At 43.0% G+C, this 25,620-nt stretch overlaps 1 protein-coding gene across 2 annotated transcripts; it reads left to right on the forward strand.

Moving 5' to 3' along the window:
- Positions 1–1,575: 1,575 nt before the first annotated feature.
- On the forward strand, positions 1,576–21,064 carry agpat2 (1-acylglycerol-3-phosphate O-acyltransferase 2 (lysophosphatidic acid acyltransferase, beta)). Of its 2 annotated transcripts, none has more exons than XM_012871289.3 (6): positions 1,576–2,078; positions 10,587–10,720; positions 14,090–14,265; positions 14,382–14,477; positions 17,385–17,457; positions 17,540–21,064. In XM_012871289.3, the coding sequence occupies exons 1-6, from the start codon at positions 1,891–1,893 to the stop codon at positions 17,695–17,697; spliced, it is 825 nt and encodes a 274-aa protein (XP_012726743.3). In that variant the 5' UTR covers positions 1,576–1,890; the 3' UTR covers positions 17,698–21,064. The 2 variants fall into 2 exon arrangements, with proteins under 2 accessions (XP_012726743.3, XP_035996280.1); XM_036140387.1 differs by lacking the exon at positions 1,576–2,078 and adding an exon at positions 5,833–6,073.
- Positions 21,065–25,620: the final 4,556 nt, after the last annotated feature.

The raw sequence follows: 25,620 nt of genomic DNA on the forward strand, positions 1-25,620 counted from the left end.
CTATAGCTTAAACGTAATGCAAGAAGGGTTTTCAATTTAAAAACAATTTAATCTTTGTTGCTGTTTGTGTCTGAGCTGGGGAGCCATTTCTGTTTGATCAGTCAGTGGTAGCCTTTTTTCATGCTCACCAGATGAGATGTTAGAGAATATCCTAGTTGTAATATACGATATAAATGTGTGCCTTTAATCATGGAAAACTATACTTTTTTTTTCTCTAATATTTACAACTTTTCGTAAGCAGAGAACATCCACATTCTTTCTCGCAAATGTGTGAAACTAATCTCAAAATATCAAAAAAGTTTTTGTGGAAATTTACTCCTCCATGGCTAATAATGAATTTTCTTTAATCTACGATAGCCCTAATATGATTTGTGTGTGTGTGTGTGTGTGTGTGTGTATAAATCATAATAGCAAAGTCATATCAGGTGTACAAGAACAAATAACATTGCAAAAAATAAAGTTGTAATATTACGTGAAGGCACAATATTACCAGAACAAAGTCAAAATGTGAGAATAAAGTGGTAAAATTATGAGAATAGTCATAATATTATAAGCACAAAGTGGTAATATTACAAGAATAAAGTCACACAATGGTTTCAAAGCCCTGATATTAATACTAATTTGATGCTGTGGTGCTAAAGAGATTTAGCATTTTCTTATATGAAAAACCAAAATATAACTTTACACGATGCTCAACATTCCTTATTTTAACACAAGGGGATGACTGTGCATTGTTGTAAGAGTTCTCCTAAAATTCCGCCCATAAAGGGGGTCACCAGTCTCTTGCGCTGCTATTTCGGGGGTCACAGGCTGAAAAGTGTAGTCTAAACCAGGGGTCTGCAACGTTTATAGTCTAAAGAGCCGTTTTGCCTACGGTCCAATTAAATTAAACTCGTTCACAGCTGCAACTGTTGCGTTGGTTTTGAAAAAAAAAGACAAGTTATAATTTGTGATAAAGATCTGCTGTAGGAAATATGTTGTCATCGTTAAAAAAAAACGCCATTTTATGTCTATTTTGAGGTTTGAAAAAATAGCAGGGATGGGATGTTGATATTTGTGGATGATGATGTAAAAAAAACATCATAGTTTCCAACATAATGAAAAAATATTGATTTAAATGAAATATTACTGGCACTTTAAGCATCATTCTGTTGTGAAAATTAAAAGCAATTAGTCCAAGAAAAAGTTGCTAAAACTTGTATTTAATACCATTACTACATTTAAATACCATAATAAAAATATAATTTGTAGCCAAAGTTATTAAGCGCCACTGGGGAAGGTCCAAAGAGCCACTTGCGGCTCCAGAGCCACAGGTTGCAGACCCCTGGTCTAAACCAATCTAAAAGGGAAGATGGTGAACTTTAGTAGAAAGGGGCCCCCAGGGGCCTTATAAACAGGCATGTGATCTGCTGCCCGCGGCTTTTGTGATTTCCAATAATAAACCAGCATAAAGTGAAGGTCTGCTGCCTGACGTTTGAGCCGTTCAGTGGTCTTTGTGACGTAAAAAAAAAAAAAGAAGCTGATTATGTGAACAGTGACGTTTGACCCAGCCGCTATGAAGCAACCGGAAATAGAAAAACAAACAAGGCCGATGACGGTTTGACTCCACCTCGCTCGTGTGATGCCATTTAGCAACAGATGAGCCGCGCTGCGTGTTCATTTCGTGCAGCTCACAGTCAAAGCATTTCCCCCCCTACTCACACCTGCGCATTAAAGGGAACCCTTGCCGCCTGTGTAATGACTGTCGGGGTCGCGGTGCGCCCCTTCTCCCTCCTTGGACCGTAGCGGACGGCTTCCTTCTTGTTTTTACCCCCCCCCCCCCTTCCTTTCTTATCCGAACCCGCGAGCGCTTTCTGGGGCTGGCCGCGAGTCTCTCTCCGGCGCGTCGCTATGGAGGTGGTGTGGATGATGCCGCCGCTGCTGCTGCTGCTGCTGTTCCCACTCCTGATGTGGACCAGCAGCACGTTTGTCTTCCATTTCAAGAAGTTCTTCTACGTGGCGTGGATGATGGTCCTCGCCCTGCTGGGGATCCCCGCGTGTTTACTAAAAAGCGGAGGCAGAGACGTGGAGAACATGAGGTGAGTTTGGAAATGTCTGACAGCTAGCCTGCGTTAGCCTGTTAGCCGCTTAGCAGCAGCAGTTTGTTGACGTGAGACACTCTTACCAGGGTTTGTTTTTTTTTTTTTTAGCCAAAAGTTTGTTGTGCAAAATATCTCAAATTAACCGGCGCACAACGCGGTGAGTTCGTCCCAATGCACGGACATGTCCAAGTTCCCCTGCAAGAGACGAGAAGAGAAATAAAAGTTTGTGCATTTTCCTTTAAATCCAACGTTAGCCGGGTTCACGCTGTTGGCAGCAGGGATGTGTCCCCGTTAGCAGACGGTGCTAACTGAGGCATGTCCCCGTCCCTACTCGGTTATTTCTCTCCCCGTTTACACTGTCAACATCAATCTCAGTCGGCTGCCCGCATTTCTCAAAGCAAAAGTTAGTTTCTCTCTCCCACCCCCATAAACGATATTCCTGTCAAAACCAGCTGGGGACACATACCAGAAATGCGTCTGTTGCTGCTGTTTATTTAAAATGCACGAGGAAAGTCTCCTGCTGCGTCAATAATTCCAGTCTTTTCACGTAATCGCGGGCAAACTTCAATAATTCACGCGTTTTTATACAATTTTCATTGCCTTGGCAGTTTTAAAATGGAAGTGTTGGCGTCTCATTCCCAGAGCCCCTCCACATGGGGCTGATTTAATGTAGAGCTGCACTATTTTATTCAACCTCAGTCAGAGGTGATGGCTTTGGAGGCTGTGGCCGGCTATGCATTAATGTTTCGCATGCCAATAATGTGTTGGACCAGCCATCTGGACCTTGACCCTTCTTGACACTAACGCCTGACGTAACTTAGGTTTTGGGGAACAAGAAACCAAAGCTCACAGGATGGTGAATGCCAGGAATGCACATTTGTCGGCGATTTCTGATCTCCAGTTTTTGGAAAGCTCTGCCTCGCTGATTCTGATTTCTCGTGAACGACGACGATTGAGCGTTTTTCGGGTATTTCTTTCATGCGGTCCGGTCGTGGACACGCTCATATATGTTGGGTGCAGCAGGGGTATTAGTTGGCCAGTCACTCAGTGGCAGCCTGCCGTTGGCAGTGGCATTTGTTTCTCAAAACTAATGGCTAATGTTGAGTCGAGACTCATAAAAACAAATGTGCGCACCCTATTATCTTTTCTTAGTCGGTTACATAAAGTAATAAGACTCAGAGGAGAGAAGAAACGGATCACCACAGAGACTCACCAGTGCGGGGCACAGTGGCAGCTCTGTGCAGTGGGCTCACCAAATCTGTCCTGATCCATGCAGTACTCCAGCTGTGCTGCAGGTGGCGCTGTCTCTCTCACTTATCGAACCTTGACCTGTGAAATAAGCGAATCAGTTAATGAAGTGATTTGGGTCACTTCGCTTCCTCACACGATTTGTTCGTGTGAACGAAGGGTTCATGAGTTTAGTTTAACTCTGCCGTCTGCCAGAAGGCTGCCAACGTTTCCAAGGCCAGCGTTCTCTGGGAGCTGCAAAAAGGGAAGGATAAACCTGGGAAACTTTGCTGTAACCTTCCTGTTATCCTACAGAGTTGGGTCAATTCGCTGTTTTGCCATTTTGGCGGCTAACCTTTGCTCCTGGAAGACATCGGGTCAATGGCGGGTGGGGGGGGTGCTCGGGCGCTACCCTCCCTAGATGTGGAGGGGAAAAGTCAAAATATATATAGATTTCAAAATTATTATTAATGTCAGTTTTTACTTAATAGTACGTGGCTACATGTGATAAGAATTATTTAAACACTGCTACTAATTGACTCTCATTTAACAGTGCATTTCCACCAACAGAACATATCATTTCTCTTCTTCTACACTTTTGGGGCTGTGACTCAAGGAGCCCTACAAGTGTAGCGAAGTAACCAATCGTATGCTGTTGCGAGGGAAAATTTATAAATATTTGGCCAATCAGCATTGCCAAAATGAATGGCTTTGGGGCTCCTGGAGTCTTTGCCCTTGCTACACAGTGATAGGTGTATAGACCAGTTCCCGCGTGACGTCACGAGCTACATCCGCGCTACATCCGGGTCATGGTGGTCGGGAAAACAGTACTGTTTTCGCTTACCAGCGTGACAAAACAGGTGAATTAAAGCATACTTTTAGTTTATTTTTGGAATCTAAACAATGCCTATGACTTGTTGTGCTCCCGGTTGCACACAGAGGCATTCCAAATCGTCGGATGTACGTTTCTTTCGTTTACCGAAGGACGAAGAAAGACGAAAGAAATGGATAATTTCAATGAAAAGAATGTAGGCAGACACTCCCAATCGACTGTGGCAGCCATCATACCACGACAGAATATGCAGTCTACACTTCATCTCCGGTAAATACAACTTAATTTTGCACTAGTCATTGTTCTACTTAAATCATTATATAAATAAAAAATGAGGATATATATTTAAGTCAAGACGTAAACGTTCGTTTCGTAATAATATACGTACATGTACAAGTACAATGTATGCAAACCCTCTGGCATGAGTCTGTGAAAAGGATTAATAAGACAAAAACACCAAAACAATCCTTTGTGAACAATGTTTTTTTTATATAAATTAAATGCTTATTGTGGAATCGTAGTAATTTTCTGACTTTTAATTTAAATGCATGTACTGGGTTAGGCAGGGAAATCTATTGGCCAGCCCCACCAAGATTTTTTTTTCACCAGCCGCCACTGTATCGGGAAGTACGAAATGGCACAGATCCAAAAAGACCAGCAGCCATCGAAGACTCTCTATTAGGGCTGAACAATTAATCGCATTTTCAATATAATCGCGATTTTAAAAAACGCAATTACCAAATCGCAGAGTCTGCAATTTTTGGCTATGTAACAATTAGGGAATTAGACACGTCCATTAGGCGTCAGTAAAATCCTTAAAGTGGGTTTGCCTCCACATGGAAGGGAAGACAGTTGCAGCAGTGAGATAATCTAATTTTATTACTTGTTTTAGAGTTTATATAATCATACATAGCATTAAGTACAGGTCAATCAGTTTAATACATAGACTTGCTTGTTGGTTGGACTTTATGTTCAACAAGGATTGATGTCCAAATCAACTAAAAGCTGTTCTCTTGAACAATATTCTGATTAATAGAAACATTAAAAGTTCTTGTTTTAAATTGTCCTTGTTTACAAACGTCTTTATTTAGAGGCCATTTTTGTTGCTTGTGGTTAATGCAGAGAAAAGTCAAAATTGCAATTTTGGTTGAAATATATCGTAGGCAGAACGCAATCATTTCTGCTCCGAGTTTAGATGCTGTGGGTGTTTTAGCAACTAATCGGCACAGCGAGGAAACAAATTGATTTGTTGTTTGTATATGTTTAAAAAGACATGATAAATTAAACTGGGGAAAAAAAATCGCATTAAATCGCAATATAAAAAAAAAAAATCGCAATTAGATTATTTTCCAAAATCGTTCAGCCCTACTCTCTATTGTAGTGTTCTGAAATGCCTGCGTGGAAAAGAGGACCCTCTAAATGCCTCCTTACATGATGTTTCTTCCTCTGGCCTCTTTAATTTAAAACTCTTCACTAAGACTGAAAAATCCTTGACTTTGGGTCTGCTTCGTGGAGTACCAGCTTCCAAAGCGAAGCGTTTTTGTCGGTAGTATCTGGGATTACCGAATAGTTATGAGGCCGATCCTGGGTCTCGGTGTGCTGACAGCAGACCCCGGGAGTTGCCCCCACGTGCTAGGAATAACTGCTTCGTAGTCTGTTTAGCTGTAGCGGGGGGGGGGGGTGTCATGTTGCGGCAGAGCACCGAGCTGCCGTCTCAAAGGTTATCTGGGCTTGTTGACTGTGACAAAAGTAGCTCAATTGGGGTCATACCTTGAGTGGAGGGTAAACAAGAGTTTTGTAGGTTTGCAGTCGCTCGTGCCCTAAGCCTAGCAGAAAGCGCCGGGTGGTTCTTTAGGACAGAGGAGGCTGTCAGAGACATTATGCTGTCACACAAATGCCTGGATTCTGGGTCCGCAGCTGACTTGGAGCAATGGTATGTATTCAGTAAACCCCGCTGGGCGCAACAACCTCACATCTGTTCGGCCTAATAAATGCACCCATGAAAGCTGCCACTCATTTTGTGCTTGCGCTTTTGTTTACGTGCCGTTTTTTTTTTTTTTTTTGGCAGGGAGTTACCGCGAACGGCCGCTGTGTTCTGGGTATGAGTGGAGCCTTCATTATCAGTCGGATCTCGTGATAACAAGTAAAGATAGACGCCTGGTGTTCCCACTCACCACGGCTTCAGCTCAGGTTACACGTTGTGCAACTGTTGTTCTGTTACAGTCAGCGGGAGACCGCTCTTATCGTTTGACTGGACGGCCGTATTTTCACCTAAATCAGAGGGATGTGGAGGAAGTTGGTCTACATGACAAACAACAATGTTTTTTTTAGATAATTTTAGTAGTGTACCATTGAAAAGCGGAAGGAAAAGGATTTGTGGTTTTCTTTCATTTCTCATTCATTTCTATTAAGCGTCTGCGCTGATGCACATTCAAGAGCTTAATTGATTTTTCTGTGTTGCTCTCAGACATCTTGGTCGTACCGTTATACCATATTGACCGTAACACTAATTAAAAATTAGAGTAAAGGTCTAATTTCAGCGTAACTTTGACAGCTTTATGCGTAACGGTCCATTACACTGAAATGCGCCGGTGAAAACCCTGACTAGTATTTATGTAGGAGAGTGAAAACTGTGTAGATTTGTTTGTTTCTGTACCTTTTTCACTAATTCGTTGATTTTTGAACGCTATCCAGTGTCTTTGATTTTATTTCGGGCTATCAGAGTTGAAAGTGCTCAATACAAATGTTCAGCACTCTTTTCATTTTTTTCCACAATTATGCCCTACTTTGTTTTGAACCTAACTTCACCATTTAAAACCTTGTAGTTTGTGGTTGTAACATGGTAAAATCTGAAATAGTTTAAGGACTACAGGTGCTTTTGTAATTTCGTAAGCCAGTGTATCAGATATACTTAGACTAGAGAGTAGACCTGGTGACACAATAGACTTTTAACTACATTTTGAAAGATGTATTGATGTTTTATTTTCTGTTCTGAGTCATAGTGGGAATACAGTCAAACTACCAGTCTCAACAATACTATTAGTTTTGAGGGTTTGCAGACATCCTACTGTAGAGTTTCTAATTGTCACAATAAAGCCAAGCCCAGAAATCACAGTGAAGCGGCCTTAACTACCCCAGATCCGTGCATTTCTGAGTGACGTAATGGTTTACTCAGTCTCTCTCCTGCCGTGTGATCATGACTCTGTTCTGGACAACTCTGACCTTTACCTTGTAAAGAAATAAAAAAGCTGACCCAGCTGAGCCCCGGCATGTCGTTTCTCACTTCATTAGTTTTGGGGATCAGAGGCCAGAGTCACTTTTAGCTGTTGTTGTCCCGGTGTTGTGAACCTTTGCTCGTGCCTAAAACACGATCACGCTTTCATAAGTTCAAAAGACCTCCCTTGCGGACTGATAATGAAAATAATCAAATTGAAATCACGCTGGGCTGGTCATAAAACTCTTGCTTGCAGTTGTTGCAACAGGGAGTGATTGCGTGCGTGTCAGTGGCTTTTGCTCTGGACTGTTGAAGCGTTGCCTCATAATGCAAATTACCAGCAGGAAACAAAGGGTTGGATCCTCCCAGTTCTGGCTGACCCATGCACAACTTTTATATGTGTGCCATAAATCTATTATAATTTAGTAGTGTTCATTCTTTTTATCTTCTGTTCCTTGCTTTCCTTTTTTTTAAGGTGATATCCATTTTTTACGTGTAAGTTATATCCATATAACAAATTCCAGGTATGGTTCCTACCCTAAAGACTAATCAGGTTACTTGAAATCCATATAGATGGCGGAAATTACGTTAAAACAAGAAAAACTTTTGACGACCATTAATTGCACTTTGCATGCCCATATTTTGGAAATCACTGTTAAAAACAATAAAATAAAAGTTGCTAACCTCCACGTTGTACTCAAGCTTCAGCAGTTTTCTCTGCTGTTGAGAACAAGCATCCCCACAGCATGACGCTGCCATATTTCATTAGAATATAATTTCAGGGTGTTTGGCAGTGTTGTTTTTTTCTCTCCACACGGTCGTGCGTATTAAACAAAACCATAAACAGGGCTTTCCTCGTGTCGCTCTTCCAAAAAAGCCAGATTTGTTGCGTGCGCTACAAATGGTTGTCCAGTCAGTGGCTTCGACCACCCGAGCTGTTGATATCTGCAGCTCCTCCAGTTATCGTCACATGCAAAATCTAAAACCACAGTGTTTACTTTAGCGCTAGTTGAAAACAAGTAAAAAGAATACAGTTAAGAAATGCTAAATCAACAAGCATGTTTATTAAATGTAGTTGATTATCTGATTTAAACCCAACTTGATGTCTCTTCTGAATAGTAATGGTGAACGTGCAAGGAGCTTTAAGCCCCGCAGTTTAGCACCTCTCAGTTTTTAACGGTAAAACTCTCATGAAAGATCATTATTTTTAATACAGAATAATAAAGTAAAAGGGCAGATTTACATACTAGTTGGTCTGCATACTTGGGAGGCATATCGTTCAGCAGGGTTTCCCCCACAGAACTGGCTAATCCTGGCGGTAGCTGTAGTAATGAACAGGGGGGAGGTACGGGGGTTGTTGCGCGAATCGGGGTGGGGGTGGGGGGGTACAAGCGGACTGGGTGGGTGGGTTGGGGTTAGGGGGGCGTTTTGTAGCACTGCACAGCTTGAAGGGGGAGCTCAGATCCAACAGTACCTGGTCACCGGGCTGTCCGTATCCGTCAAGCTAATACCAGCTAGCGTTAGCCTATGTTGTACAGGAGGTTTAATACTGCACTGTCACAGATACAGGAGCTTTACTGACTTTTTGATGTTGTTCTCAAACATCAAGGCATCAGTTATTTTGACAATCCTCCCTACTATAAAACATCTTTGGTATCACCGTTACCGGTCTATAGAAAACATATTTAAAAAAATAAGTAAATGATGCTTAGCCTGGGGGCGGGCCAAGTAAAGCCTGGTGAACCGTCAGGTCTATAATACAGTGGAGGAAACTGTGGTTCAGGTTGAGAACAAGGATGTTGAGATTTAGAGTCCAGGTGTTTTTTTTTTTTTTTTTTTTTCCTGCACAGACAAACTAGTTTGTAAGCTCGACCCATGGATTGAGTAGAACAATGAGGGGAAAACTGCTACCATGACATACCCCCCGTGGTTTGTACACAGCCTTCATGGGTCCTCTCCTCCTGGTCTTTTCATGTCTTAAAAGAAATGCTTTTTGTCATAAGGGTGTAGATGTGGGGAGACACCCTAGACGAGACTGAATGTTATAGAAACTACATTTGATTTAGCATTTTCTTTTAGAAACGCTTCCTCTTTGGCGTCACATCTCAGCTTCTGTCGTCACATCCAAATCCACGTGGAAGGATGTAATGGAGGGAAATATGCAGCCCTTATGCTTATGTCTCTGTAACTGTGCAATAATCCCAGCAGAGGATATAAAAGAGTGACAGTGCTTGCACTATTTATGGTTCTTGGAGTCACCTGGTTGCCTCTAGCTACAGGCTAACAAACAGTTTTTTTTTTTGCATGTCTTTGCATGTACCTGGATAATAATCTTTGTGTTCAGTGCACACTTTACCCTCTGAGAATGCAAAGTGAGAGGAATCGTCTGGCGGTGACGGAAACGCAGCAAAGGCGGAGGTCAAGGAGCAAAGCGTAAAAATGTAGCGGAGCAGCTGCTGCTTTGCAAACCTGGGCACCCAGGTAGCATGTGGTTACAGCTGCAGGGAGTGAATCCAGAGAAAGGGGAAGGGCCACATTTGGCAGTGAAACTCTTCTTTTAATCTGCACACATGATTCAATCGAGGTGACTTTTCTTTGTAAAAGGCCTTTGAGGCGACATGTTTTGTGAGTTGGCGCTTCGTAAATGAATAGGCATTGAACGTCATGCTCGCGTGCCCAACCGGCTTCAAATCGGATACGTTTTTATATCAGATTACGAAACAGTCGTGAACTTTGAGTCATTCCCGTTACATTTGGACTCCATAAGAGCTTATATTATTCTTAAGGCAACTTTATACATTGAGTTTAATTCAGGGATGGACAAAAAAAACAAAAAAAAAAACAACAGATGGGGATAATATTTTAGTAAATATTACAATGACAGCATCAGTAGTTCTTAGGTTTGGGCCAGTTACTGTAAAACGAAAAAGTCAGTTTCAGAACCACCATAAATCTCCATCATACTCTTCCTGCGGGCCAACCGGCACTTTTTCCTTGGTCATTTTTGTTCCTGGACCGAGCGGCTCAACCTGTGTTGCATAAATAGTTACTTGTGTACTGGAAGCCCAAAAACTGCTCACATTCTAAACTTTAACTCGTCGCTACATGGCATTGGATGGTTTTTGACATCCTGAAAGCCATTCAGACTTGATCCTTCTTACTAACGGTGAGCCCAAAGCTAACCAGGACTGTAACGACCTGTTTATCTCTCTCTCTGTCGTTACCTCCTTAGGGTTATCCGTTCCATGGTCCGCCATGTCAAGTACTTGCTTGGCCTTCGAATTAAAGTGAGCGGCTGGGAGCATCTGCAGACAGAGGGACCGTACGTCATCATCTCCAACCACCAGAGCTCCCTGGATGTTCTGGGTAGGTACTGTGGTTCCTTTTTGGCAACGATTGCTTATATAGTTTTCTAATGTAGGTTTTGGTTTAATTGTCAGAACATATTCAATATGCGGGATCAGCCAAAAACAAGAGTTATCTTTTAGAGAAGATTTCATTTATGAGCAGATGGTAGCTTCTCCTCAGCTTTTGAAAAAATTTGATTATTATTATTATTATTATTATTATTATTATTATTATTATTATTATTATTATTATTATTTACAGGTTACCGAGCACTGGATTCAATGCACTGTTTTTGTTATTTTTGTCAAAGGGGCAGCAATTAGGCCCACATGGAAGATTTGTGGAACTAAGCTCATAAAGGGGGAGGTGAGGGGTTCTGGTCTGCATCTAAATATAAATGTGCTGAATCCAATCTCTCTGGCCAGTATACAGGAGGAACCGCTCCTGCTTTAAGGGAGCAATTAAGTTGTTTTATTTAATTTTTTTCACCCTCCTGCTTTGGAAAGCTATCTGGGAAAATTTGCAAACCTGGTCTTCAGTGGAAAAACAGGCAGAGACTGTTTATTACAAATGAATGATGTTTGGAGTGTGTATGACAACCGGCTTTTGATCCGACCTGTAGGTGTCGAGGTCTGACTTTATAATTGCATTTAGAAGGCCATATAATAATGCTTACGTTTGTTTTGTTTTTTTTAGCGGTTTAGCCAGGAAATGCTTCAGTATTTCTGAAATAAAAAGGGTTAGACCATAGCAAGAAGTATCGTCTTGATTACTGCTGGACAAGGGTGGTCAGAAACGAGCTTTTGCTCTAACGATGGCTTAACGCACACGATAGTCCTCACTCAGGGACACAAACCCAGGCTGTTTATTTCAGTAAGTTAACACCACAAAACAGCAAACAGACATGCTAACCTTGAGTAGAAATGTCACAGTTTTAATGGTTTTTACTCAATATGTTAAATAAAATAATGCATCATTGCTTTTATTTAAATTCAAATGGCCTTGAAATTCAAATTATTAGCCTTTCTAAATAGTGCCAGATCGCATCCTAAGCTATTTCTGTCTCTGAGGTCCCACATAATAAGGCGGACATGAGTCTGTGGACAGGTAGGTGGGCGCGAACGTGACGTCACACTATAAACTGCTCAGCGGGTACAAGCCTCCAAGGCAGCTCTCATAGCCTCTGCACTACGGGCCGACAGGTGTGCGGTGGATGCAGCTGTGGGAAATACAGGAATTTGTCACAAGAAATGTAGCCAGTATGTGCGCTCGACTATGAAGTTTAAAATGTCTGCCGAGAGTCAGCGCGGTGCCCGGTACAACCAAGTGTGCAGCCACCTTTAACGTTTCTCCTAAGCTAAGGTGTCCTAAGCTAAGGAATTCAGTGTCTTTCATAAACACATTTCAACAACAGCTGCTGTGCAAATGTAGTCGCTGTAGACGACATTTGTGATCAGAGAGCCTGACGCTGTCTGCTGTAGCCCCTCCAGGCCTGGAGGTCGGCTTGGCCTGGTCCTGTGGACGCTGGCCAGTCGTCGCAGTTTGCTTTAGATCTCTGACCAAACGGTAGAAACGTAGACTTAGAGGGACAGAGAGGTGCACCGAACACATCATTTCTGTTACCATCCAACATTTAATACCTGTCGGTTCATTCAGAGAAGCGGAGCAGAACGTGGCTGTATGGATCCCGTGGTGAGGCCTGCAAAGTATATCACTTTCAAACTTTAGGCCTCTTATATTTCTCGTAACAGTTGCCCTTCCTGGTTGTTCCTATGAAGACAGATGGCAGAGTTAGTTCGGCAGAACTCTTGCTAAGATCAGGGAAAAAATGGCTTTCATTCTTTGCTGCACAGAGAAACAGATTTGCATGTAAGCAGGATGCAGCCACAGATCTATAAACGTGTAAATGAAGTTTTTGTTTTGGAGTCGAAGGCTAACGAGACTTTAGTTGATCATTAACACTTTAGAATACCCGTCTGTTTATCCGATTACTGTATTCTTGGTCCCGCCGCTCTGCTTGTTGTCAGTTCGAATGTCTGTTTGACGTTCAGCGTAGTGACACTAATTTGGGAGAGGTGTGTTTGCTTCCTGTCGTCGCCCAGGAGGAGCGCCTCTCTGTGCCGGTGAGTGACGAGCGCAGGCTCATGGCCAGGGTAGCGACTGCAGGAAGAGAGCCAGGCATCTCATTAGTGCAGGAAAACGCTCAGCAGGAGGCGGATCCGGCGTCCAAGTTACCATGCCAACAGCTCCACTAATAGCGAGCGGGTGTGATGAGATGGTTTGGAGCTGAAATAGCCCCCTCACCCCTACAGATGGGAGTGTAAACGCACTCTCCGGTGTAATTTTGTCTCTGGATGTTCAGTTTTCCCTTTTCTGCTCCGTTTTCCTGTCTTTTACTTAACCGACTGTCTTCCTGTCTCTGAGTTTTATGGCTCTGCCGTGTCGCTCACTACAGAGAGGCTATTAAAGCGTGGCGATAACTGCCGTCAATAAAGAAATGTGCTGCGTTTTCACCTTCAGCGTACTTTTATCAGGCATTTCACTTTATTGACTCCGATTCCAAGTAAGAAAGTCAGACTTCACTGCGGGCCTTTGGATCTTATTCGTTCATGCTGTGATTTGCATATTGGCTTTCTAGAACTTTGTGCCCGTTGTACTTCAACAGGCTGTGACCTTTTTATTTTATTTATTATATTGAACTTTTACATATTTTGGCTCTTAATAGCTAATTTTGGGGTATTTTATTGATTTTTTTTTTTTTTATGTGATAGAGCAACGGTCTGGGTCTTTTTTTCTGTCTTTTTTTAATAGCTAACTCTGGTTTAAACTTCTCTAAAACGTGATCCCTAACACTGAGCAACATGGAGTAAGCACTGGACCGAGCCAAGTCTGCAAACCGGAAACATTTCAAACCGGATATGGCAACAAATCCGACTGCGACATGTCATATCTACAATGTGAACATTGCGAGGGCCGGTGATTAAAGTTGGTAACTTCAGCACCACAAGCATGGCGACACTGTAGTACGGGTCATTGAATCAACGGTAGTGTCGGCTCAGTATCAGGCGTCTGCCGATACGCTCAGCCCAGGTATCGGTATCAGATTGGCCTGGAAAAAAACTGGATCGGTGCATTTCTCATTATTCACTATTGCTCTCCAGCAAACTTCCAGAGCCTTCAACTAACAGATGTCAGGGGACAGATTTAAAACCTTTCCCTGCTCTGTGAATGCAACCTGTGCTCCCGCAGTCACACGCGGCTGGTTATATGCCTGTATTTGAAATATTGGTTCTCCAAAGTTACATTTGCACTGCGTCAAATGTAATTAAAGCATAATTTAGTGTTTCTTTCCCCTCCTAACAAGCCGTGTCACTCTGTGCCTGTCAGGAATGATGGAGATCCTACCCGACCGCTGCTCCACGATAGCCAAGAAGGAGCTGGTCTACGCCGGCACGGTGGGCCTCATCTGCTGGCTGTCTGGCATCGTTTTCATCAACCGCAAGAAGACCAGCGACGCCAAGAGTGTCATGGCCGACGCTGCCAAAACCATGCTCGACCAGCAGGTAATCAAGCCGCTTAGGCAACGCCGGGCGCGTCTTAATCGTGAGGTTGTTGTTGTTGGCAGAGATCTGGTCTTTAAATCGCACTCCTCCCTCGTTTGACCCTTTTTTTTTTTCAGATTCGGTTGTGGGTTTTCCCAGAGGGAACGCGCAACCAGAACGGTGACCTGCTGCCCTTCAAAAAGGGGGCTTTCCACCTGGCAGTGCAGGCACAAGTAAGTGCGTTTGACTATTGGACCTGTTTCCTCTTTGGAGTCGTCCCATGTGTGTCCTCTCGGTGACTGAAGTCAGTCAGTCTGCGCTCTTATTCACACCCTCATCCTGTTTGTTCTGTTGACGGCTCTGGCCCCGTGCCAGGAAACCTTTCAAAGTTTGGCTCCCAAAAGAGCAATAGGCGGCTCGCGGACACACGGGGGAGCCACAGGCCTTACGTGGAGCGCGGCCAAGTTACAATTCAGCCTCGTTGACTCCTTCAGCACAATCCCTTTCTTGCGCGTTTGCTCAGGGATCCCCGCTTTGATCGACGCGCGCATTGTTTTCTACCCTTTTATTGGCTCAGATGTTTAGAGCAAGGGTGAGCGGAGCTTTCAACGCAGATCGACTGTCGTGTAATTCACAGCTCAGCTGTGTGCGCCTGTGATCTTCAGTCTCCGCAAGCTTGCAGGTGGGAGGTCTCTGTTCTGTCGTTGGTGTTTCGTAGCACACATGCAGGCTCGCACAGGTGGAATGAATTAAAAAACACGTTGGATAAAAACATTTTTTGCCTGAGAGCGCGGCTTTCTTCACCCGTGTGTGAAGCTAATAGTTTCGTAACATTCTGCTAAAGATTGGAATCAGTTGACATGAACACAAGGCCTGAGACCTTTTTTTTTTTTTTTTTTTTTTTTTTTTGCTTAAAAGGATAGACCCCGTTATGTCTACAGAAGTGCATTACCTTACAGATGTCTTTACATCCCTTTGAACCGTTTTCAGGTTTTTCTCAGACGCACGGACTTGAGGGGAGCTTATTAGCGTTCATTGTCAAAAGCATGCAAGGGTTTTAGTTTTTTTTATTGAGATCTGAAATGTTCTGCCGTACTAAGTCAAAGCTTTGCTGTGATTACAAGTAGAGGCCTTCTAGGTATGACTCTGTTTAACACCTAGACGCTGAGAGTTTTGTCAATTTTCTTAGCCAAGTAGCTGAACCTACGTGTGATTTGACGGATTCAGTGTTAACACGCATTTTTGAGTCCCAATTGTTTTGCATTGGATTGAGGTCTGAACGTTGACAGGCTCATGCTATCGCAGCTAAGCTTTGCTTTTCACCCTTTCTCTGTATCTGGCTGTCTTGCAGGAAGTTGCGTCTTTACCTCAGTTCAGTCTTTCTCAACAATCTAACAGGTTTTCCTCAAGGACTGAACGTGTTTTAGCTTCATCCGTCCTCACACCAGCTCACGATGCTGCTCGCCACCATGCGTCCCCGTGGGGTTTGTGTCGGGGGCGATGTGCAGCGTTAGTTAATAGTCAACGTACAGAATGTTGAGTTCTGGTCTGCTCTGGACTTCCTCTGTGGACGCAGTGGTGTCCACAGCGGTGTCTGCTAGGTCCGCTGCCCTTCATGCTTTTGATGTTTCCTTGACTCAACACGCATGAAATGGCCTCTGTGAGACGTGAAGCCATTTGATTGCGGTGGAGATGCTATACATCTAAACATGCGGGACACCAGTCCTTGAGGACGTCACTGGGACATCCCCTTTGCCGATGGCATTCTCCCTCGTGCTGTTCCATAAAGGCTACGTTGGTGGAGGGAGCAGTTAAGAGTTGTCCTGTCATCAGGTTCTCCCACATGAGCTGTGGATCTGTCACGATGGATTGATCAGCGCTCCGGGAGACGTCCAAACGTGGAAATATTTGTTCATAAGCCGACTCTTACCTTAAACTTTCCTCCTGACCCGTCTGCTCTGTAGCCTCGTGAGACCATCCTGATCTCGCGAGCTTTCAAGGTTTCACTCGCAGATCAGTCTGGCTACTCTCCGTTAAAGAAAATTTGGAGCAGTTCATCAAACGAACGTCCAATCAGCGTTGGCTTTGAGGCGGGTTGAGGTGTGACGCAACGGGAAGCGACAGTTCAGTCTAAAGAACATGGCGGCTTCAGCCGATGAAACTAGCGTTAGCGTGGCAATCGAGCAAGTTTTATCGGAATTATAGAGTATTTCTTCACTGAAAGAAGAGCAAAACACTGCTCTGGAGGCTTTTCTCAGAGGAAAAGATGTTTTTGCTCTTCTCCCGAATGGTTTCGGCAAGAGCTTGTGGTTGTGTTTTCATCGTCGCTGTTAGTACGTCATATGCTTTGTTGATCTGATTGGTTTATTTGGCCCGTCTATCACCAACATAGGCCAATCAGCTAACCAGTATTTTCGCCCCTTCCCAAAATTACTCCAACGGAAGGTTTCCAGATGGATATGCGAAGCAAATCTATCTGGTGGAGTCAGGTTATCTGCTGTGTTCCTTGCTAAAGATCACTAATGTTCTGCAGTAAACCTCCGATGCCTTCACAGAACAGATGGAGTTAAAGAACAGAGATTAAATCCAAAACGTGTGGCTTTGGTTACTGAATAAGTGACATCTGAAGGCATTTGGTTGCGCTGGATTCGTTCATTTTGGGTTATCAGAGTAAACGGGGCTGAACACAACAACACAGCAATTTTCAGGTTGAAATAACATTGTTTAAATGGTGTCATCGTTTCCCTTCCACTTCACAGCCTTGTACTCTTACTTAAGATCCAAATATAATATATTGAAGTTAGTAGGTGTGCTGTGGCAGAATGTGAACAGGTTTTAATGGTTTGGTACGTTTCCATTCACACCTGAGAGCCTTCTGATCTCCTGGTTTGCCTTTGCCGAGCCGTTCTGCCGTCTGTCCGTGCGCACTCTGCCAGATTGAGAGGACGCAGGACAGCCCCCAGGGGGAGACACGTTTGGCTGGGTCTGTCCTGTCCACGGGCCGCTTGGGCCGTCCGGAGTGTCTCAGCCTCGCTTAGATGAGAGAAAAATCGCTAGTGATGCTGAGTGGAAGAATGTGTTGTGACGATGTTTCGACTTCTCCGCCTCATCTTTCCTGTCTTCATTTGCCCCTTTTTCAGGTTCCTATCGTTCCGGTGGTCTTCTCCTCCTACCGCAGTTTCTACCTTCAGAAAGAAAAGCAGTTCAAATCAGGTACCCCCCCCCTCCCTCCCTGGTACTTATGCCTGAGTTTTTGAAGAGGAAGTTGATGTTTGAGGTTTCTGTGCCTTCGCAGGGACCATCCGGGTGAAGATCCTTCCAAAGATTGACACAAAGGGAATGACCTCAGAGGACGTGTCATCGCTGGCCGACCAATCGCACGGCCTGATGCGTACCGCTTTCCTGGAAATCTCTAACTCCGTAACCAAGAGCAACGGGCCCCTAAAGCACTGAATATTTGCCTCTACAGGCTTTCGTTTTCCCCGTCCCTGTCGGAGACCACCACCCCCCCAATCCCCCCCCAAACCCCCTTCACTCCCCCCCGCCCCAGACCTCTGCTTTCGCCAGGTTTCCCCGACCAGGAAGCGATGCGAGGACGTTTCTGTCCTCCAGCTCAGTCAGTCCTGACCCTCGGCGCTGCTCTGCGCGACGCGAGCGGAGTGACGGACGGCAAGCCAAACAGTATGGATGTGTGTCGCTCATGCATGCCTTTCAGATGACTCTGCTTTGTACCGTGGCTTTATCGTCCCGGTTTATAACCACCTAATACTTTCTTTCGCCGTTTCTCTCTTATGTAGCCATCTGCCTTCTGTACAGCGGCTAAACCGGCAGTTGTCGTTTCTTTGCTATTCATAAGCTCTAGATATTAATGCGATCCTCTCATATTGCCTTTTTGTTTATTTTTTTGGGACGATCCACCCGGAGTATCCCGTCTTCTTTCCTTTTCCTTGTTAGCGTGATCTGACCTTTCTGCATTCCAGTCTCTTTACTTTAAGCGGCCAGCGGAGCAGCAGGCTCTCCACGAGAGGTGGAGCGAACGCAGGAAGCACCACAAGCTCAGCTCTTTGCATTCACATCGGCTGAGCGGCGTCAGAAAGCCAGGAATGCAAGATGCCGTGTTCAACGGTATCACACCCATCTGTGATAAATGAGCGAGCTTAGTGAACTGATTAGTGCTCTGTGTTTGTGTTCTTTCCAAAGCAGCGAGAGGGAGAGAAAAAGCGATCAGCAGTGAGTCTCCTCTGGCTTTCTTCTGTGTTTTTTTTTGTTTTTTTGCTCTATTTATTGTTTCCACGTAGGATTAGATTGTTTTCTTGCTTTTTGAAAGCGATCGCATGTTTTTGTTCGTCAGGAAGAACTCGGAGGACATATTTAAGATGTGTCAAAAGGTGACTTTGTGTCTTGAAGTGATGCCGTTTTAGCATTACCGTTCCAAAGTGCAAGCTACCTGCGGTGCCATGACATTTCCTATAAAAAAAGTCTAAGCAAAGCTGATTAATTACCTTTTACCAATAATATGAAGCCTGTCTAATGGGTGTTTCGCTACTTACATGAATACTCTCATTTGATTAGCCAACTTGTACCTAATAAGAGTTTAAGTTAAATGAAAAAAAGTATTTTGAGTGACTGAAGTAGGTTTTCTTTATTTGAATTATCTAAAACAATGTTTTAGTTGGGATGTTTTTGATTAAGTTATGACTTCTCCGGTAAAATAATTGCATTATTTAAAATAAACGGTGAAGATTTTGGCCTTACGTTTGATTGGTTGTTGCTGTTGCACTTTGCAATCTTCTGTGATTTATTTTAGTTTGTTTTTTTTATGTTGTGTCTGATGTACTGATTAACCTCTAACCTTGTCCAACTGACTGAGTTCCTTTGATTTTTGCCTCCAGGTTTTGCTCACTACCTTTACTCTGTCACCCGATTTACCCATCAAACACCGTTTAAGAATGTACTGCAGTGTTCAGGATCTTATTTTATTTTGTTACAGCCCCCTCCAATTTACTGGTAACCCTCAAAAATTTATAAAAATCCTTTAAAAATAGCTTTTTTTTGTGGGAGGAGATAGATCTTACAATAAAATGTCTCTATGACACATGCAGGGGAATTATTCTTTTAGTTTCTGCCCAAGTTTGGACAAGGAGCTATTTTCTCGTGTCCATTTCCTGAATTGTTCAGAACACGCCTCTATCCTGCTTTCACGGTGCGTTCTCTCATCTTTCCCATTTTGGATAGCGGCTGTTTGAAATTAGCCGCTGTGTCTCATCATGTTTATGCACCAGGAAAATGGAGGATCGTGGATTACTAATGAAAAGCTCCTAAGCACTGTGATCTTCCTAAACAAGTTAAACGCAGGCATTCACGGTGAGGGATCCTGGACCAGGGCGCTTGGAAAATCGTCTCTAGACTCGCCAGAATTCTGGGTCCTCTCACAGATTCGGGTCTAGAGGCTTCGATGACACGTTGGATTTGTGTCTGAATCGTCTCTGGTTGGTTTGTCCCAAATGTTTTAGCTTATCCTGCTGAAAGACCGGTTAAAATCCACGAGATTTCTACATAATGTCCTGGTCTTTCAAAGAGTCCATGATGCCTTGCTTCCTAAAAAGGTTCCCAGGACCTTTGGAAGAAAAACAGGCTCACAGCAGTCCTCCACCGTTCTTCACAGTACCAAGGAAGCCTTTAGTTTCACACTTGGAGTGGCGCTGAGAATTTTCCACAGTGGACCAATCTGACCAAAAGCACTTTGTTCCATTTCAATGTCCCGGCAGAGTTTAACGGGCTCAACGTTTTTTGACTTTGTGATGATAAGACATCTCAAAGTCCTCAACAACCCCATTTCGTGTCGATTCTGTCCAAGTTCCTGGACAATCTGATGAACTAAAAAAAGTATAAATAAAGAAAAATCATTTATTTTATACAACCTATTTGGGGTTAAAATGACCAAATAAATGCACTCTTAAAGGTTTAAGGTTGTGCTTTTCTAAAGGCTTTTTGTGGATTTTTAAGGGTTGCAATAAATGCGGAGGGTGCTGTATCATTGTATTTAGTAAGAGCAGGATGTTCTGTAGCTTACAGCAGGTTTAGCTCCTACAAGTTGTTTCTCTAAACTGTATATTTTATACCGACTTGTTGAGCACACATCTATCAGCCCACCAGAGGAGCTCATCAATGGATTTATCCAAGCATAGATACTTAATACTGCTGTTCATAGTGGAAAGAAGCGGTAGTTTTGGGGAGTCCTGCTTCACCTACATGAGACAGTTTGGATGGGTTTTGTTGCTGAAGGTTAGTAAAGTATATACTTCAGTGCTAACTTCGTTACTAGTTTAGATCAGATTTTAGCATTTTCTTAGGGAGGATTTAAAATCTGCAAGAACTTGTCCAAATGTTTAAAAGCACTCTACCAAACTGAATTGTTCCAAAAATAGCAAGTATATCATATAGATCATTTAAGTGTTTAATTCCTGTTTTATCATACCATTTTATTTTATTGTATATATTTAAGTCCTGATATTGATTCAACTGGTTCTGCACCAATTGATGCTTTTGAGTTTTTCTTTAAAATCTGACAAACTGGAAATAATTTAAAATAATCCCCACCTGATTAAAGCACTTTTCAGTCTGGATTTGGAAATGAAAATAATCAGTTTTTGTTTTTTTTCCTCTTCTTTTTGCCAAAGTGAAATTTAGATGCAAATGAGAAATGGAGCAGACATCCTACAGAGCCTTGTGTGAGTGATGTATGTATGCTCTGTTGCCCTATTCTTGGTGAAAGTGAATACTTTGCGATGGAGGAAAATAAACATTTTTTTTTTTCTTATGTGGCTCTCTTCTGAAGTTATTGCTTAATATTTTCAAGCAAGAAAGTAAAACAATCGCTCATATACACTATGCTGTGTTGAGGGACATTTTTCTGTAAATAAAAGTTTTATAAGTGAACACACCCACTTTAATGTGATTACATGTATGAGAAGAGTGACTGTTCTTCAAGTTAAACAGCAGTACTGAAGATAAATTAATTTATTATATATATATATATATATATATATATATATATATATATATATATATATATATATATATATATATATATATATATATATATATATGGCTTGGGAAATTTTATTTATTTATTTCAAGCCTTCATTTCTTATAGTTTTGGTTATCGCTAGCAGATAATGAAAACCCCAGAAAATTACACCAATTTTCAAAAAAGGATTTGTTTAGCCATTTAAATTAACTGTGTTGGAATAAGCGGGTCAGAAAATGGATGGATGGATGGAACGAGGACACATCTAAAACCAAAAGGAGCGGGACTGTACTCGTCTGGCCTGCACAATCAGAAGATTGCTAAATGGACAGATGTCCAGAAGACAGACACCCTCTACAAGGATGGCAAGCCAAAGGTCAGTGCTAGGGAAGCTGGTTGTTCAAAGTGCTGGATCTAAGCATGTTTATTGAAAGTTGAGTGGAAGGAAAAAGTGTGGTAGGAAAAGGTGCAACCTTAACGTGGACCATAGCTTTGAGCAGTGATGTATTGATTGTTGAACAAAAACAAGAATTTGGAAGAGCTGCACACAAAGCGGACTGTCTAGGTAAGAGCTCTGATTGGCTGATACAACAAACAAAACCACACAAATGTGCTCTTGGTAATTAATGGAGACCGAGGAGACTGGATTAAGAAATCTGTGACATGAAGATGAAACTTAGCAAACTTAAATAATTGTCACAAAGCATTAAACTCTCTCAATGACTGTGAGACAGGTATTTTCCTGGCTTCACGCCTATTGCACTCCTCTCGCAGAAAAACAAAGCCCACAGTGAAAGGGCAGCAGCTGACCAGTTCACAGCACTGTCTGTTCAGAGCTCAGTTAAACCCCGCCTTCTGCGGAGCTGTTTAATAAACCTGTTAAGCTTTAGCCCTGTGATTGGGGACCTGTCCAGGATGTACCCCCGAGAACCCCACCTCTCGCCCAATTAACCACCGGAGAGACGCATCAGCGCAAGCAAAGATGTCCTACCCCAGGGAGTTTAAGTATCTCGGAGTCACGGATGAGGGGAAGATGGAGCGGGAGATCGACAGGCGGATTGGTGCAGCGTCTGCTGTGAAGCAGGCGCTGTACCGATCCGTTGTGGTGAAGAGAGAGCTGAGCCAAAAGGTGAAGCTCTCGATTTACCGGTCGATCTACGTTCCTACCCTCATCTATGGTCATGAGCGATAGAACAAGATCCTGAAAATGAGTTTTCTCTGTAGTGTGTCTGGGCTCTCCCTTAGAGATAGGGTGAGGAGCTCAGTCATCCGGGGAGGACTCAGAGTAGAGCCGCTGCTCCTCCACGTCGAGAGGAGCCAGTTGAGGTGACTCGGGCATCTGGTCAGGACGCCTCCTGGACGCCTCCCTGGTGAGGTGTTCTGGGCACGTCCCACCGGGAGGAGGCCCAGGGGAAGACCCAGGACACGCTGGAGGGACTATGTCTCCCATTTCCTCCGGGGGAACCCCAAAGCGTTCCCCCTGAGGAGCTGGACCATGTGGCTGGGGAGAGGGAAGTCTGGGCCTCCCTACAGCGCTTTGGGTGGTCAGCATGACTGGAAAAGCGCTATATAAGTTCAGTCCATTTACCATTTTACCATTTACTGAAGCTGCTACCCCCACGACCCGACCCCGGATAAGCAGAAGACGATGGATGGATGGAACATTGAATTTGGCAACATTCTAAGATTTTTCCTAAAATAACATCACTGAGAGCTACTTTTAGTAGTGGGATTCTTCGTGAACGCAGGAACCAGACTTTTGATCTGTTGTCCTAGCTCCTCTTTTCAAATGAAAGTGATGTCTGCATTTCCTTCGGAAATCAAGGTCCCACTGTTTGGAATGGAGAGCCACAGAATCCACATTGCTTGAAGTCCACTGCAAAGTTTCTAGAGTCTGTGATGATTTGGGGTGCCATGTTGTCCGGTGATGTTCATTCACTGGGATTTCTGAAATCTACGCTCAGTGCAGACATCTGCCCCAAAATTTTGGAGCTCTTCATGCTTCCTTCTGCTCACAAGCTTTATGGAGACATTGATTTAATTTCTCAGCAAGACTTGGTATCTGCCTAAAGGTACCAAAAGCTGGTTCAAAGACTGTGGTGTTACTGTGCTTGATTTACCAGCAAATTGGCCCACAAAGAATCCAGAGGAAGATGAGAAACACCAGAACCAACTAGGAGCTGGCTTAAAGGTTCTTATCAAAACAAGCCTTTATGTCCTGTAATATTGATGATCCTGGCTTCCAGATAAGGAAAACCCAAATTGCAGAATTACTATAATGTGTAGAAAAAAACACTTATTTAATATAGAAGCTGTTTCTATTTTCCCCTTCTGAAAAAGAAAGGGGAAAACATGAGAGTAAGCAGCAGCCTCGTTTAAAACTTAGATTCATGATTTAACTGGCTTTAACAAGTATCAACAATCATTTCAAAGCAGACGGTTTGCTGTTTATAAAAAGGTATTTTGTGCTTGTTTCGTAATCACATAATCACATCTTTGTTCTTTAACAAGTGAAGCACAATTTTTTACAGATTGTTTTAGTTCAGGTTATTTAATGATGTTTCCATTCGCTTCATGTGCTCACCAAGACATGAGTTCAGTACGATCTGTTGCGCCAGACTTTCATCCTCCTCTTATCTAACTTGTGCAGCTGAAATTCAATATCTAAACAGCATTTTTGAGCAAGGGTCAGGGTTACCTTGACCAACCACACTGTTATCACTGGAACAGCTGTGCTCACTGCTATAAATACGTGTTACAAAACCTTGTAATAAGACTGGTAAAGTTTAATGGAGAAAACAACCGTGACTTTTCAAGTTAGTTTTCAAATAACCATTAGGCCCTCAAACATCTCACAAAGACATCTGCTGCTTCACATTTCTGATCTTTATATGAACCATTGAACGTTTCTCAGTCCCCCCAGAGAACCAGAGATGACCAAATGCAGTCCTGGCTCTTTCTAAGTTGTGAAACAATGCTGTAGCATCAAACAGGAACATGTGAACCTTCAGCATCATCAGAGAGGCTTGGTGTGCAGCAACATTTTCGCAGAGGTCTGACAGTGTGCACATCATAGGAGAGGTACCCGATACTGCAGCCACAATTTGGACATTATAATATGTGAAGACAGGAATAAAGGTAAGGAAGCCTAAACCTAAGTTCACTGGATTTAACAGCTAAACCGAATTTAATACCTGCAGTTTATCCCTTCCTCTGAAAGCTAAGCCTAACATTGGTGGATGAGAAGCACAGTTATTCAAAAAGGGACTTGGGGAAACTTCTGGAAAAATCGCCAACCCTAGCTTTAATGATGCCTTGGGTGGTGAGCCATATCAACCGTTTAAAAAAAAAAAAACTACGTTTCCTGAAGTTACACACTTCTACATTGAATAGCTAAGAAATAGATGCTGCTGATTTTAGTTTTCAGTGGGCAAGTTTTAAAAAAGGATTTTAACAAAACACGCAGATATAGAGGAATGAACCATTTGAAATGTATTATAAAATGAATGGCTACATCCTGACCTTATCAGCACCTGTTATAAGTGAGTTTCATCACTTAAATCGCGGTTTGGTCAAAACCTCCTAAAAATGAACTCAGAGAAAGCAGAATTTCTCCTTTTCGGCACCAACTCCACCTTAACCAAATGTAACGGTTTCACAATTACAGTTGGTTCTTCAGTTTTCCCCTCCCTTCAAGCTAAGACTCTGGACGTCATCCGTCCATTTCACACCCACCAGCACCCGTCGCTTCTCGGTTAGATTACCGCAACCCCCTTCTCTCATGTCTTCATCACTCATAAACTTCAGTTTGTCCAGAACACAGTCTTTGGCTCTTCACCAGAACCCCCGCCACAGAACACCATTACTCTTGCCCTTCAACATTGTCGCTGGTCACCCATCAAATATCGCCTCGATAACAACATTCATCTTCTCACATTCACAGTGCAGAACAAACAGAAGGAAAAAAAAGAAATAAAGCAGAGATTTAGAATGACTTATGTACATTTAAGGTGACTTATATACAAATGGATTTGACGTTGTACATTAAAGTGGTACCAGGTAAAGAACAACAGTGAGGTAGTGAGAAAACTGTAACAGCTAAAGTCTCTTATTTAACAGGGTTATTGCGCAGGTTATTATATAGTAATTGCGTAGATGGATGGAGCTGAAAGTAGTGAATAACTGGGAAGAATACGGCACATGTTATACATCCCTCGATATCTTGTGGAACCATCGTCCACTTTTCAGCCTACAGCTGCTGGTCATTTTAGGGTGTGTCTCTATAAACCGCATGAAATGAGACATCCTTCACCACTGTGTGCTTGCAGCTTTAGGTTCAGTCAGAT

This window comes from Fundulus heteroclitus, chromosome 8 (assembly GCF_011125445.2).
Source record: "Fundulus heteroclitus isolate FHET01 chromosome 8, MU-UCD_Fhet_4.1, whole genome shotgun sequence".
Taxonomy (NCBI): domain Eukaryota; kingdom Metazoa; phylum Chordata; class Actinopteri; order Cyprinodontiformes; family Fundulidae; genus Fundulus; species Fundulus heteroclitus.